The sequence below is a fragment of the Staurois parvus genome, unplaced genomic scaffold (genome assembly GCF_062004578.1).
Source record: "Staurois parvus isolate SC_StPar_1 unplaced genomic scaffold, SC_StPar_1.0 ptg000263l, whole genome shotgun sequence".
Classification (NCBI taxonomy): Eukaryota; Metazoa; Chordata; class Amphibia; order Anura; family Ranidae; genus Staurois; species Staurois parvus.
This window is the reverse complement of record NW_028318059.1, coordinates 4,006,096-4,022,570: the sequence shown is the minus strand read 5'-3', so window position 1 is coordinate 4,022,570 and position 16,475 is coordinate 4,006,096. Positions and strand designations below refer to the sequence as shown.

The 16,475-nt window shown below is 40.7% G+C and overlaps 1 protein-coding gene across 1 annotated transcript in view; it reads right to left on the bottom strand.

Annotated features, from left to right (window-relative positions):
• Nucleotides 1-16,475, bottom strand: part of PLEKHH3 (pleckstrin homology, MyTH4 and FERM domain containing H3) — a 361,278-nt gene that overhangs the window by 273,740 nt on the left and 71,063 nt on the right. Inside the window, exon 2 of the mRNA XM_089681295.1 lies at nucleotides 13,972-14,027. Within this exon, the coding sequence (XP_089537421.1) occupies nucleotides 13,972-14,027 (56 nt within the window). The remainder of the gene's footprint in view (nucleotides 1-13,971; nucleotides 14,028-16,475) is intronic.

Here is a 16,475-nt window from a genome sequence, read left to right as displayed (position 1 = left end):
TGCTTCAACACTGTATATTCACCACAGATGAAACAGAAACTGTCTGGCGAATTAATACACTTTCGTGGAGACATATAACGGTTGAAGAATGACGAGCTAACACAAACTGCGATGCAAAAGTGTGAAGAGCCTAGAACCAAGAACCTGATGATGATTCGTGCACAAGTGTGGACTGCAGGAGAGAGCAGCTCTGTGTCTGTACACGAGATGTCACAGTGCTGGCCATGCCCCCCTGCACTGACCGGAGCTGCTGCTATCTGCCCTGTGTCTCCCTCCCACTGGATTCTTCAGGAAAGATTAACCCCTTCTACCATTAGAAGCACAGACTTGGGGCTGAGGCTTACACATACAGCATGCTGCTGAGTATCCCAGTAGTCAGACATGTCACTCAGAGCAGCACTTGTATTCACCCCCTTTGCAGGGGGGGAGGGGAAGAGATTGTTTACCTGCAAATAACAACAAAGGGCCAGAAGAGAACTAGAGAAATGAGGAAATATAATTTTTTTCCCTAAAACTTGCTTAGCTTATGTATATATTGCTGACCATCAGATTTACAGTGCTATATTTTTTTTTACATAACTCGGACAACCCCTTTTAGGTTTTTTGGGCATTTTATATCTTAAATGCACTTATGTGAATTAATTAATAGTAATTTGGACTTTAAATTTGGTTAAAAACCCATAATATGAAAAAAAAATATCAAAAATTAAAAAAATTTGATAAATTTGAAGACAATTTTGCATGTTGTGGCAAATCATGACGTCTAGAAGTTTTTTCAATATTTTATTTGCTTTCAGCACACCAAAATACATGGAAATTAGATGAAAATAATCAAACAGCTTTTTAGTCACAGACCTGTGTTATCAACCTACAGAGGACTGAATTCAAAGACACTCTGAACATCAAAGTGAAAAAATGATGCAGCAGGCTAGTCCATTTTGCCGAAATTTCATTACAGCAACTCAAAATGGAACTCAGTAGTTTGTATGACCCCGATGTGCTTGTATGGATGCCTGTCAATGTTGGAGCATGCTTCTAATGAGACAACAGATGGTGTCCTGGGGTATTTCCTCCCAGATCTGGACCAAAGCATCACTGAGCTACTGGACAGCCTAGGGTGCAACCTGGCTGCATCAGATGGACCAAAACATGATATCGCAGAGGTGTTCTATTGGATTTAGGTCAGGGGAGCGTGGGGGCCATTCAATGGTATCAATTCCTTCATCGTCCAGGAACTGCCTGCATACTCTCTCCACATGATGCCGGACATTGACGTGCACCAGGAGGAACCCAGGACCCACTGCACCAGCGAAGGGTCTGAAAATGGGTCCCAGGATTTCATCCCGATACCTATTGGTAGTCAGGGTGCCATTGTCTAGACTGTAGAGGGCTGTGTGTCCCTCCATGGATATTCCTCCCCCCATCACTGACTCACCACCAAAACGGTCATGCTGAATGATGTTACAAACAGCATAACGTTCTCCCTCAGCTTCTCCAGACCCTTTCACGTCCGTCACATGTACTCAGGATGAACCTGATCTCATCTCTGAAAAGCACAGGATGCCAGCGACGGTCCTGCCAATTCTGGTGTTCAATGGCAAATGCCAAACGAGCTCTATGATGCTGGGCAGTGAGCACAGGGCCCATTAGAGGACGTCGAGCCCTCAGGCCACCCTCATGAAGTCTGTTTCTGATTGTTTGGTCAGAGACATTCACACCAGTGGCCTGCTTGAGGTAATTTTGTAGGGCTCTGGCATTGCTCATCCTGTTCCTCCTTGCGCAAAGGAGCAGATACCAGTCCTGCTGATTGGTTAAGGACCTTCTATGGCCCTGTCTAGCTCTCCTAGAGTAACTGCCTGTCTCCTGGAATCTCCTCCATGCTCTTGAGACTGTGCTGGGAGACACAGCAAACCACTGACCCTAGCCAAATGCAGAACTAGTGAAAAACAGTCAGAAAAGATGAGTAGAGCAAAAAAGGTCAGTGGCCTCCACCTGTAAAACCATTCCTGTTTTGGGGGTCGTCTCATTGTTGCCCATCTAGTGCATCTGTTGTTAATTTCAATAACACCAAAGTTGTTGAAACTGATTAACAACCCCCTCTGCTACTTAACTGACCAGATCAATATCCCAGGAGTTTAATTGACTTGATGCTATACTCTGATTAAAAAGTGTTCCTTTAATTTTTTTGAGCAGTGTACATGTACTGGGAATTTTTTTTACCAAAGACATGTAGCAGAATAAATTTTGGCCAAAATTTATGACAAATTTTGAGTTTACTACATATATTTTACAACCGAAAGTAAAACATTATCTTTTTTGCAAACGTTTTCAGTCTTTTTTCCTTTATATCACAAAAATAAAAAAAATGGTGATCAAATACACCAAAAGATAGCTCTATTTGTGAGGAAAAAAAACAACATAAATTTTGTTTGGGTAAAGCATTGCATAATCGCACAATTACCAGCTGAAATATTGCAGTGCTGAATAGCAAAAAATGGGCCTGGTCATTAAGGGGGGTAAATCTTATGGAGGGCAAGTGGTTAATCAACTACACCTCTGCCTGCTGCCTGTGCCAACCCTGGTTTGTTTATGGACCATTTTACCTCCTGCTGCCTGGACCAATACTTTGGATGTGCTGACCATGTCTCTGTCTACTGGTTGTACTGACCCTGGACTGTTTATTGACCATGTTCTTGGCTGATGATTGGATGCCAGCCTGCTGCCTGTATTGACCTTGGACTCTTTATGGACCATGTTCCTGCCTACTGCCTGGATGTCAGCATGCTGCCTGTACTGACACTGGACTGTTTATTGACCATGTTCCTGCCTGCTGCCTGGATGTCAGCCTGCTGCCTGTACTGACCCTGTACTGTTCATGCTGACATACGATGTTACTGCCTGCTGTCTAGATGTCAGCCTGCAGCCTGCATTGGACCTTGGACTGTTAATGGACCACACTCCTGCCTGCTGCCTGGATGTCAGCCTGCTGCCTGTATTGACCCTGGACTGTTTATGGACCATGTTCAGACCCCCCCATCTCGCACCACTAAGCACCAAAACCCCCATCTCCCCCCACTAAGAACCAGGACCCCCCCATCTCCCCGCATTAAGCAACAATACCTCCATTTTCCTCCACCAAGCAGCAGGACCCCCATCTCCCCTCCACTAAGCACCAAAGCACCAAAAACCCCATATTACCCCACTAAACAACAGACATCTCTCCCCACCAAATCACCAAAATCCACCAACTCCCCCCATCAAGCACAAGGACCCCCCATCTCACCCCACTAAGCACCAAGACCCATAATTTTCCTCCCCCAAGCAGCAGGACCCTATCTCCCCCCACTAAGCACCAAAAATCTCATCTCCCCCCACTAAGCAGCAGGACCCCCATCTCCCCACGTGTGCACCTGACCACCAAAGTACTGTGATATCACCACACTCCTAAATACATATAATCATATATAGTGATATAGCACAACCATATATAATGATTAATACAAAAAAGTCCGAAGTATAAAAAGTCCATTCAGAAGTGTATGTCTGACCACCAATGTTTCATGAATGCTCACCTTATAATATTCCCCCAATTATAAATCAAAGTCACAATTTACTTTTGCCCCTTCTTGGGCTATAATATACACAGCTCCCCGGACAGACTTCTTCTTTCCTCTGCTGGAATCACTCTCATGGACATATAGCATGCAAATCAGAATGGTACTAAGACTGGTTTCTGTTGCAGGTAATTGAATGAACCACGGTAGAGAAGAAGGAAGAATTCACAAGCAATGGACTACAAGGCATCATGAAGTTCCTCTTTCTGCAGTAGGAAATTCATAAGCATATGATGGAAACATTGGGTGACCAGTGCCCATCACACTCAAGAGTGAAGAAATGGTGTGAAAACTTTCAGTGTGGCGAATTTTCAACTGAAGATGCTGCAAGGTCTTGAAGGCCTAACCTAGGGTCAACTCCTGAAAATGTTGATTGTGTGCATGACATGATTTTGGAAAATCAGTGAATGTCAAGCACAATAATTGCAGAGACTCTACAAATATCAAAGGAACATGTGCGGTTCATAATGATGATTTGGATGTGCACAAGATTTCAGTCAAGTGGGTACCAAAATGTTTGAATGCTTACCAAAAACCTGAAAGAGTGAAAACAGCCAAGTTAATTTTGCAATGGCGGCGGAGAGCATGCGATAGGAGCTCTCCGACGGGACTCCTCCGTCCAGACCCTCCCCAGCTACCCCATACGGAAAGAGGCATGAGCGGCCAAAAAGGTACCTGGAGAGCGGGGTAACCGACGGCAGAGTGGATCCCTGGTGCGGAGACAGAGAGGAGCTGTTGATGCGGGCTAGGTCTACCCGGCAGCCCGGACAGCGGCAAGTGAGAGAGCCGGGAAGCCGTGTTGCCGAGGTGACAGGAGGACGGTGGGACCATGTGACCAGCCGCAAAGGAGTGTTGGGAAAGGAGAAAGCCGGCTGGCGTCTCACAAGAGGCAGGGAGAGACAAGGCGGCTTCTCCGAGTACCCCCCTTGCTGAGCCTGCACCGAAGGGGGGAAAAAAAAAAGAAAAAAAAAAACAGATACCTGCTGATCCAGGAACCAAAGATACCCCAAGAGGAGAAAAAATAAGAGGGGGAAAAGTAAAAGGAAAGGACCCTGTGGAATCCCCAAGCAAACCAAGTGGAACTACAGACAGTAAGCTGGAGCCAGACCGAGGAGAAGGAGGGGTGAGCTGGGTGAGTGGAAGCTGCTGAAAACTGAAAAAAAAATAATAACTCATAAAATTGTGGGCTATTGTTTCCTTCGTATTTACTTGTTGCATGTGACACAACAAAATAGAAAACAAAAGAGAAGAGAAAGGAGGGGATTCCCAGGGTATCTGGAAAGAGAGACTAATTTAGTAATTAAAGCAGGAAAACTAGAGGATAACCTAACAGGCAAAAGGGGACCCTATTATAGAAGTATATTACTTAATAACATATGGAAAAATAAAAGAACCCTATAGAAGACATGAAGAATAAGAGCATTAAAGGAAGTGGTCTTAAAGGATCCCAATCAGGAACAATTAAAAAATATACATCGCAGGGAAATATAACCCCAGAAAGACCACAAAGTATAAACGGGAAAAGAGAAGGGGATACCAGTCTGGAAAAAAGCCCTAGATTATCATTGGGCTTGGATGTCACTAACCAGCAGATATCAGAAATAGTGGATGGGAGAGAAATGGAAAGTGACCTACAAGCACCAAATAAAAAAGAGATGGCAGAAATGTTTGAGGCCTTAGAAAAGATAATAAAGAATGAAATGGCAACTATACGGAAGGATCTGGGGCAGGTGCTGACAAGAGTGGAGGAAATGGAAGGAAAAGTAAAACATCAGGCCCAGAATATATCTCAATTGGAGGAAAAAGTAAAAAATATGGAGAAAACGCAAATAAAGCTGCTGTATAAATTGGAAGTACAAGAAAATAGGGACAGGAAGAACAACCTAAGGCTGAGAGGAATCCCAGAGACTATAGAAGGGGAAATATTACAAAAAGAAATATGTAAAATTTTAAATTCCATATTGAATAGAGCTGCGTCAGAGGTGATTAAAACAGATGGCGTTTGGAGAAAAGGAAAGTTTCAAAGTGGCGGGAAGGAAAATCCAAGAGATGTAATAGTCCAATTACATAGATATGGAGACAGAGAAGAGATCTGGAGGAAGATTAAAGGAAAAAAAATGATTAAATATGGAGAAATGGATATTCAGATCTTTGCAGACCTTGCACCAGAAACTTTGTGGAGAAAAAGAACTTTGAAACCACTGACAGAGCAGATGAGAAAAAAGAAGGTGCTCTATAGATGGGGAACTCCAATTTGTTTGATTGGGTGGAAAAATGGGATAACAGCCTACCTGAGATTCCCAGAAGATATGAGAGACTTTTGTGAAAAACTTGAGTTGCAGAGGATGGAGATCTTTGGATGGGAAGAAGAAAATAAAGGAGGAGAAGCAAGACAAAAAGAATGGCAGACTGTTAGAGGGAGAAAGTAGAATTAATTACTGTCCAAATAGAGATTTTCCTGAGATTTTCCCTAGGGGTGAAACCGCGGATTGTTAAAAGTAAAGAAAGAAATGAGATAACGGACAGGAAGAGCTGGGGAGGAGGGTGAAGGAGGAGGAGCTGTCCATAGACAGAGTTCAAACCCCAAAAATAATCAACAGTGGTTCTTAGAACCACAAATGATTAGTAGGTATATTAGATGCCTAGTGGTGGGGAGGGGGGTGGGGTGGGGGTGAGGTTAAGGGAAAAAAAAAGGGGGGTGGGAGGGGGGATGGAGGGAAAGGCGAGGGAGGGGGGGGGAGGCAAGGGGGTGGGTTGGGGGAACGGGAGGGAGGGAGGAGCGGATAGGAGTAGGGTGGGAGGGAGGGAGGGCAGGAGGTATTGGGTTAATACTCTGCATGACAGAAGGGATAAAGAGGAAGAGGCAATCTGGAAGAGAGATGGGGTTAATTGGGAATGATGGAAGAAATACAGTTTATAACCTATAATGTGAACGGGCTGAGTTGTCCAGGGAAGAGATTTAGGTTATTTAATGAGTTACATCATAGGGCTACGTCAGTGGTATTTTTACAGGAGACGCATTTTGAGATAGATGCAAACGTGAAATTGAAATCCAAACACTACCCAACATGGTACTATGCAGATTCCCCAATTAAAAGAGCAAAAGGGGTTGCAATAGGTTTGGCAAAGAATATGAGATTTGAGCTGGAGGATAGAAGAACCGACCCGGAGGGGAGGTTTTTATTTTTAAAAGGTAGACTTCAGGGGATTGAGTGTACTTTAGCCAACATATACTGCCCTAATAAAAACCCGGAGATGTATATGAAAGGTTTGTTGAAAAAATTAATGGAATTTAAAAAAGGGCGCTTGATAGTAGCTGGAGACCTAAATTTCTGTATGGACCCACAAAAGGACAATACCTCTTCCGTGCAAAGAGAGGGGAGTAGGTCTCTGAGATCTTTGAAAAAAGTGATGCATGAATATCAACTAGTGGACACCTGGAGAATAATGCATATGAAAGACAGAGACTATACCTTCTTCTCTAATGCACATGAGATGTACTCGAGATTAGATTACATCTTAATAGATCATCAACTTATAGATCATCTGGTTAAAATTGACAGAGACAAGGACGTTCTCGGATCACGCTCCGGTCGTAATGAAAATGGGATGGGGAAGAAGGTGGACTGGAGGATTAGGGTGGAGGTTAAATGAGGTTCTTCTTCTGGATGAGGATTTAGTTCAGAAAATCGAGAAAGAGATTAAGGTGTACTTTAAGGAGAACGAAACAGAGGAGGTATCGATAGCTACAGTTTGGGAAAGCCACAAGGTATTCATAAGAGGAATCTTGATTGCGGCAGGAGCAAGGAAGAAAAAGAAAAGAAGAGAGAGGGTCAGTGGGCTTCTAAAAGAAATATTGGACTTGGAGCAGATCCATAAGAAGAAAATAACAAAAGATACGAGACAGACGTTATTGGATAAAAAAGATGAACTAGAGAGGTTGATGGATGAGGAGAAGAGAAGAGTATACAACAGGGTTTTGAACGAGAGATATAGATGGGGAGACAGACCAGGAAGATATCTAATGAGAGCTCTGAACAAAAAGAAAAATAGGAACTATATAGAAAAGATAAAAAGTTCAAAGGGGGAGTTGGTCCACTCAAATAAAGAGATTATTAAAGTGTTTACGGAGTATTACAAAAAGTTATACAATATTAGTCCCCAAGGCCCTCTAAAAGAAGCTCAAGAGGGAATTAATGAAAAAAAGATGACATACTTAAAAAACGCGGGATTACCAAAACTAAGTGAAGCACAGTTGAACACCCTAGATGCAGAAATTTCCCAGGAAGAAATTAAAATAGCATTAAAAAGCACAGGGGGGGGGGGAAAGCCCAGGTCCGGATGGCTATACAGTTAAATACTATAAGAAATTTAGTGAAGTACTGTTACCCAAGCTGGAGAAATATATGAATGCCCTGGGAGGTGGGATGGAAGTGAGGAGAGAATCCCTACAGGCCCATGTAGTACTTATTCACAAGGAGGGAAAAGATTCATCTCAGTGCTCCAGCTATAGACCTATCTCATTATTGAACACAGACACTAAACTGTATGCAAAGGTGTTAGCAAACAGGTTGAGAGATCTGATGCCTGAATGGATCCATGGAGACCAGGTGGGCTTTGTACCGGGGAGAGAAGGTAGAGATAACGGCTTGAGAACCCTGATGCTTATTCAGAAAAGTAGAAATGGGAAAGCCCCGGTGGTGCTCTTGTCAATTGATGCAGAGAAGGCATTTGATAGAGTGGACTGGGGTTTTATGATGGACAACTTAAAAGTGCTGGGGATAGGTGATAGAATGCGAGAGTGGATAAGTAAATTATATAGGGAGCCCACTGCAATCATCACGGTAAATGGGGAGAGATCAGAACCCATTGGAATGTCTAATGGTACAAGACAGGGCTGTCCACTGTCCCCTTGTATTGTCACTCGAACCTCTGCTGTCAATAATAAGAAATAGTGGATCGGTAAAGGGAATTCAGATAGAATCCATAGAACATAGAGTAGCGGCCTTTGCGGACGACTTATTGTTCTATGTGGGGAATCCCCGAATAACTCTCCCAAATATAATGAAGATTCTGAAGGAGTACGGTGAACTATCAAATTTAAAAATTAATCCAACGAAAACAGAGATCTTGAATATTAATATATCAAAGAATGAAAAAGAAAAACTACAAAAAGAATTCCCCTTTATATGGAGAGAAAAAGAGATAAAATACCTAGGAATAAAACTCACTGCCTCATCTAAAGATTTGTATAAATTAAACTATATCTCTTTGATAAATGAGATCAGAGAAGAGTTAAAAAGACTAGAAGGAGGAAACCCATCCTGGATAGGACGTATAAACCTAGTCAAAATGGTAATCATGCCTAAAATACTGTATAGATTTCAAATGGTACCAATTAAAATTCCAGAAGCCTTCTTCAAGATAATGAAAAAAATACTAACAAGATACATATGGAAGAATAAAAAACCTAGAATAGCATATGAAACATTGAGTAGGACTAAAGAGAAAGGGGGATTGGGTCTACCAGATGTCAAGAGATATTATAAAGCAGTGGTTTTAGCAAGAATATATGACTGGACATTTAACCATAAGGGGAAAAGCTGGGTAACAATTGAAAATGATCTTAGTGGCATTAGATTGAGTCAGATGATATGGGTTCCACCACAGTTCAGGGGAATTAAAGAAAGCACAAGTATCTACACTTTAAATGTCTTTAGGGTATGGGATAATTTACACAAAAACATGAAATGGGATTTTAATTCCATATTAATGCCTCTCACAAATACTGAGTACTTTCCTCCGGGAAAGAATAAGATATCAGGGAGATGGTTTAGAAAGGAGGATACCCAACTGATGTTTTGGTGGAGGGGGAATTGAGATCACTTAAAGATTTAATAGAGAATAAGGGAGATATTTTTATTAGAATAGATGAGTGGAAATATCATCAATTGAAATGTTTTATTGGAAATCTACCGAAACCCCTGAGATCAAAACAGGAGTGGAATATGTTTGAAAGGTTGTTAGAGACACGAAGGGATGGGAAGCATGGTATTTCAAAAGTGTATAGAATACTCACAGAATTAGACACAAACACAAAGTTAATCTTTATAACAAAATGGGAAAGGGATATGGGAGTTGGGATTGATGAGGATAGACAGAGAAAGATGTTTAGATTGATACACGATAATGTTAGTATGAGAGAGGTTGAGGTTAACTATAAGTGTGTGACACGTTGGCACATTACACCGAGTGTAGAGCACAAGATGAGTGGGGAAAATTCAAAGTTGTGTTGGAGAGGATGTGGAGAGATAGGCACGGTGTTTCACATATGGTGGGAATGTCCGAAAATCCAGGCTTTTTGGAAGATAATAGTCAAATTGATTGAAGATATAACTGAAATTGACATAGGGTTAGACCCAATGACGTGCCTCCTACACAATGTGGAGACATCTGTAAATAAATATAAAGATTCAGGTATATGGTACTTCTTGAATGCGGCGAAGGGGTTGATACCCAAGTTTTGGCGGAAATCTGAGGTACCGAAGGAGGAAGACTGGATTAACAGAGTAAACCAGATAGGTAGAATGGAAAGATCATACCATATGCAGGAAGATAGGATGAGAGTTTATTTTAGGAGATGGGAAAAGTGGGAAAGAGCAGGATTGAAAGAAAAATATAGGAAAATATGAACTAGGATGTTAGTAAAAAATTAATAAGCCTCAAGAGATTAGAATGGGCTAGAGTCTGCAGAGGGGGAGGAGGGGGGATAAGGGGCGGAAAGGGGGGGTAGTGGGATGGGAAAGAAAAGAGTTTTTAGTAAGGGAAAGGTAGAAATGTTATAAATGTCTATTTGTATGAGAATTTTTTCCCTTTTTGGGTTTTTGTATTAACATGAAAAATTTAATAAATATTTAAATTAAAAAAAAAAAAAGTTAATTTTGCAATATTTTGAGGAAACAAGTGCTATTTTTTTGGAACGATCAGTGGCTGCTGATGAAACATGGTTGCACCACCATGATCCTGAGACCACACAACAGTCCTCACATTATCGGCACTCGGGTTCTGCATGCTCCATCAGACTATTACCTAATCATTTTCCTAGCCTTAAAAAGAAACTGAAAGGACATATATTTTCAACAGGTTCAGAGGTCATAGCAGCAACAGAGATGTTTTTTGCAGAGCATATGAAATAATGTTTGGAAGGGTTAAAGAGAGACAATGGGGTTGGTTTACTAAAGGCCAATAGAGTGTGCACTTTGTAAAGAACGGTTGCACTCTACAGGTGCAGTTGCTCCAGAGTTTAGAAAATGAGCAGAAGCTCTGCTGACTTCAATCATCCAATCATGTGCAAGCAAAAATGCATTTTTGTTCATTTTCCTTACATGTGATTGGGTATTCCTTGCAAAGCGAAGCTTTACCTCATTTACTAAGCTCTGGAGCAACTGCACTTGCAGAGTGCAAAGTCTGCCTTTAGTAAATCAAAACCAATGTGTTAAGTCAGGGCTTGACAAATTTGCTTTGAATCTAGGAACCAGCTAAAAAACTTAGGAGCCAGTTTTATTTAGCATAGTGTGGGTTGTCAGCTCCGGAGGCAAGGCAATTTTTGGGCGACAAGCTTTAAGCAATGCGATTTGCCTAGCAACAATCACTGCAAAACCGCACCGCGTTTTAGGTGCCATTGAAAATAATGGCACATGAACCAGCGTTTTGCAATCACAATGTTTCTGCTGTGATTGGAGCCTCCTGATTCACACATATGCAATTCTGGTTGGTTTTCAAACTCACAGATTTGCAAGACAGGCTAGATATTATGTGTTACTAAGTGTAACATTGCTATTGACATTGCTATGTGTTAAGTGACATTGTAACATTGCTATGTGTTAAGTGTTCACATTGCTATTGACAGGAGTTTTTGCACTGATGTCAGTGGGAGGCGTTTTTGCATTGAAGTCAAAAGGAGGTGTGTTTGCATTGAAGTAAATAGGATGCAATTTTGCACTGAAGTCAACAGGACACAATTTTGTAATGAAGTCAATAGGATGCAATTTTGCATTGAAGTCAATGGGATGCGATTTTTCATTGCAATCAAAGAGAAACAATTTTGCATTGAAGTCAATGGGAGGCAGTATGTTAACTCAAGCACCAGGATGCATTTTCTAGTTGTCATGGTGACCTGGGATTTGTCCAGCCATGTGCTGAGTGTGTTTAAATCGCAACTTGCAACCCCACCCACCATGCGTCCTGGGCTCTGCTGTCCCTCCTGCTGTTTAGAGGCCGGGAGTAACAGTTCAAGGATCAGGTCAGTAGTTACTCACAGTCACAGATTTCAGCACTGTCCCCATAAGCCGCTGGGTAATGTAAAGTTTCCACTGTGCAGGCCCCAACTCACACTGCAAGCTTCAATCTAATTCCAAAATGGCATGGGCTGGAGGTGTCCGCTCATGTGTGGCAGCATTTTTCAACGTGCATTCTAGCAGCACCATTTTTGAGTTGCCACTTTAGCAGTGTGACAGGTTGGATCTTATGCATTGCAAACTTTACATTGTCCACCACACCTGGGGACAAATTCATGGACGATCATTTCATGGGAATGGACTTCTCACTACGGAGACTGTCCACTGGAAATGGAGATGAAACACAACCATAGTCCAAGGGATTTGTTTACAACCCATATTTTGGGCAATTCATAGAGGACTATTTGTAAAAAAAACTTAATTTGCAGTGATAATTTGTTAAAGCAGAACTCCGGGCAAAAACTTCTTCACATGTCCTTGTTGGTGATTTCCTACCGTCACTGAATACGTCATCCATCTTTTGGTTCACTCAGTAGTTGCTCTGAAAGAGCCTATTCATTAATTCTCTTTGGTTTCCTGTTTGTAAGACTAGTGGCTGCTATGCCTCTTATTCCCCCAGCCACTGGTCTTAGCACATTCCTTCTGTAGTTCTTTTTCCAGGAAGCAGGAATGTTAATTTAGCCCCACTTGCAGTGGTGGGCAGATAGATACTCTCAGACGCATTCAACATGTACAGGCCTATTTTACCCACCCACATTCAATGCAATTCCCAGAGGTTGATGGGAACTGTATTTTCCTTTTATTGCAAAGATAGGGTAGGATATTATGTAATCCCTGCTTTTACACTTCCTCCTTGGCAGAGCAGAGTCTGTAATCTCTTGAATTACAGGGATGACGTCCTGAAAATCCAGTTAAGACTTTTCTCGTCAATGGCAAGGAAGTTAACAAATGTATTAACTTATTAACCGTTTAGTGTTTTGAGTACCTTAACCCCTTCACGCCTAAGGGTAAAACAAATCTAAAGGCCTAAGCACAATTCTGCACCGTTGACATGTGATAGCAAAACCGTACATATCATCACAACTACTTTGCACATCCAGGTGGATTATACCTTGATTTTTTCAGGACAAATTGGGCTTTCATTTGGTGGTAAATGGTAATGGATATCTCCTGATTTTTTTTTTATTATCAAAGGAAAACTGGCCAAAAATAGTAAAAAAAATCCTTTTTTTTTTATTTAGCTATGTGTTTCTTGTTATGACCATAACCTACCACCAAAGAGCAACCCAAAATAAATTTTCCAGCTCTTGACGTTCGCAGCGATACCATATATGTGTATGTTATTTGTTATTTGTACCCGTAGTACAGCCCAGAAACCATAGTGCGCATTTTGTTTTTGTCTTTTTTTTTTTTTTTTACCTAAAACACACTAACACTAACTGACACTGACATTAACACTAACTGACACTGATACCAATTTTTTTTAAATCCTGACCTTGACCTTTGACCGTGACCCTGACCTAAAGACTAACCCTGGCACTGAACTAGATCAAACCTTGATCTAGGTATTTTTTTTTCTTTTTTCTTTTATTTTTTTAATATTTATTTATTTATCTTTTTTTTTTTTTTTTTTTTTTACAAACTTTTTATTTCTTCTCTCTGACAGGAGTTCGAGAGATACAATGTATCTCTCTTCTCCATTCATAGAGAGAGAGAGAAAAAAAACAAGGGGGCCGGGCTGCACAGTGACTGATCACTGTGATAGCCAATCAGAGGCTATCATAGCGATCATGTGACCCGGGACCGGGAGTCCCGGGTCCCGATCGTTAGAACGGGACCCGGTGCTCTCAGTGACACCGCGGTCTCGGTGCTGGGAGCGTGCTGAGGGGCGCGCTCCCAACACAAAGACAGGTACGCAAATATGCGGCCCCACGGAAAAAAGCCCAGGTCCGTGAGGCCGCATATTTGTGTTACGTCGGCGTCAAGGGGTTAAGAAAACTGTCTATACAGCTATTTGACCAGACAGTACTTTACACAATTCATGACAAATAAAGGCTCACCTTTCCAAGCCACTGGTTGCCCGAACTGGCTGGGTCACTCCAACCTCTACAGACCCCTAAAAAACAGATACAAAATAAAACATCCAGCCAATCACAGCACAAATTAAAACTGTTATTTTATTAACAAATAAGATATGAATGACAAAATACTATATATTGTAATATGACAAAGAAATACTAACATAAATAAAAAATAAATAAATAAATCTCAGTAACACACACTATTTGAAAAACTTGTAATGACTTTTTTTTTCAGTAAAAAAAAAAAGTTAAAATCTGCATTTCTGGTCAGTAATATTTACGAGCATTCCTGCATTTGCATGCAAATATGTGCATATGAACATAGATATTAATGAATGTTCCCTAAGAATATATTGTATGGGCACAAATACACGTGAATACATGCATAAATACGTGTGAATACTTGCAAAACAAATGCCTGAAATGACGTCCAAAAATAGTAAATGCTCAAACATCAGTACCGTGTTCAAGAGGCCTAAATTAGTTCACCTCTTAGAATCAGGTGCACAGCAGAGACAAATCTTTTTAACAACATGATCTCAAGCAATTTATTACTTCTTATACAAATGATGAACATTTTAAAGAATAACTGCTTTAAAAGAATTCTAAATTTGTCTGTATAAAATGATATTTTTAAAAAATCCAAACAGGCAGTGACCTCACCTAGTTTAACCAATTCAATACCGGGCAATTTTACACCTTCCTGCCCAGGCCAGTTTTCAGCGCTCTCACACTTTGAATGACAATTGCGCGGTCATACAATATTGTACCCAAACTAAAATTTTATCATTTTCTTCACACAACTAGAGCTTTCTTTTGGTGGTATTTAATCACCGCTGGGGTTTTCATTTTTTGCTAAATCACCAAAAAAAGACCAAAATTTTTGAAAAAAACACACGTTTTTCTTTGTTTCTGTTATAAAAGTTTGCAAATAAATAATTGTTCTTTATAAATTTAGGCCAAGATGTATTTTGCTACATGTCTTTGGTGAAAATAACCCAAATTCGGATGTATTTTTTAGTTTGTAGGAAAGTTATAGAGTTCACAAACTATGGTATAGATCTGAATGATGATCAATCCTGAAGTACTGACAGCCAATCTAATTTCTTGAGGTCCAAGAATGTCAGAACAGTACAGATATCCCCCAAATGACCCCTTTTTGCAAAGTGGACAGTCCGGCGTACTTCATAAGAGGCATGGCAAGTTTTTTGAAGTTTTTTTTGTCATGATTTTTCGGAAAATGAAAAAATTTAAAAAATTAGTTTCACAATTTCTTTTTTACATACTGTCACCAGTGCAGTACAGCGTCATCATATAACTGGCATGGCGGTGATCAGGGACACTGACTGGTGACAGTATGAAAAAAAAAAATATATATTTTTTATTTTTTTTATTATTTTTTATTAATTTTTTTTTTTTAAGATTTTTTTTCATATTTCACTATGACCAAAGTAGTACAATGTTACCATAGTAACATTGTACTATGCGGAAGTGATCAGTATTTTTTTTTTTTTTACACAATTTGCTTATAGCAAAGAATTACTTTGCTATAAGCAAGCATTTACCTGAATGACATCGATTCACTCAGGGTTTTTTTTTTTGTGCTTAGCTGTGATTTGGCCACAGCTAATCACATGACATATGCATGTGATTAGCTGTGACCATTCACAGCTAGACACTAGTATACAATGGATGGCATGAATGAAGCCATTCATTGTATACAACTGTCATGTGACCTGCTGTGATTGGTCACAGCAGGTCACATGCTTCTGGCATCGGGGGCCGATACTCAGATCTGTCATCGGCCGTGTCCGAGGTACACGGCCGGTGACACAATCTGCGCATGTGCGGGAGGACGCCATATGGTGTCCACCCGGAACACTGATGACATTTGCCGGCCGCCATTCGGCCATAGGGCGGGCGGCAAATGGTTAAACATCTCAGTAGTGACATGACTGAGAATGCCCAGACTAGGAAACCTAAAAGTATCTTGACTCTGATGTCTCTTGGGAAGTGCTATAGTAAATGCCGTTGTTGGCAAGCCTGGAATTGTCGTTCAAAAGTGTAAACCTGTTTTTGTGAAAGCTCAATTGATATACAGGCTAACATTTATATATATTTAACATTATACTTCAACACTTGTAACTGTTACTATGCACAGAAACATCAACATAGATTCTAATTTTATATATATATATATATATATTCTAAATAAAAAATCCAGCGTGTTTCTTTAGTGCTACGTTTGTGCTGTTTTGTGCCCTAAAAAATTTCATTTGCACAGCCCCCCTACAACAACCAACAGACATGAAACTGGGCTGGTTGGTTAGTGACATGTTTGTGCTGGTTTCTGTCGTTTAAATCTCCATTCTATCTTTTATCAATTTTGCGTTATTAAGGGTCACCAAAGGTCACTCAGCCTCCCTACAACATGCCATAAAAATTAAAAAGCGTGCTGCTTTTATTTTTAGGATAATAGCAAT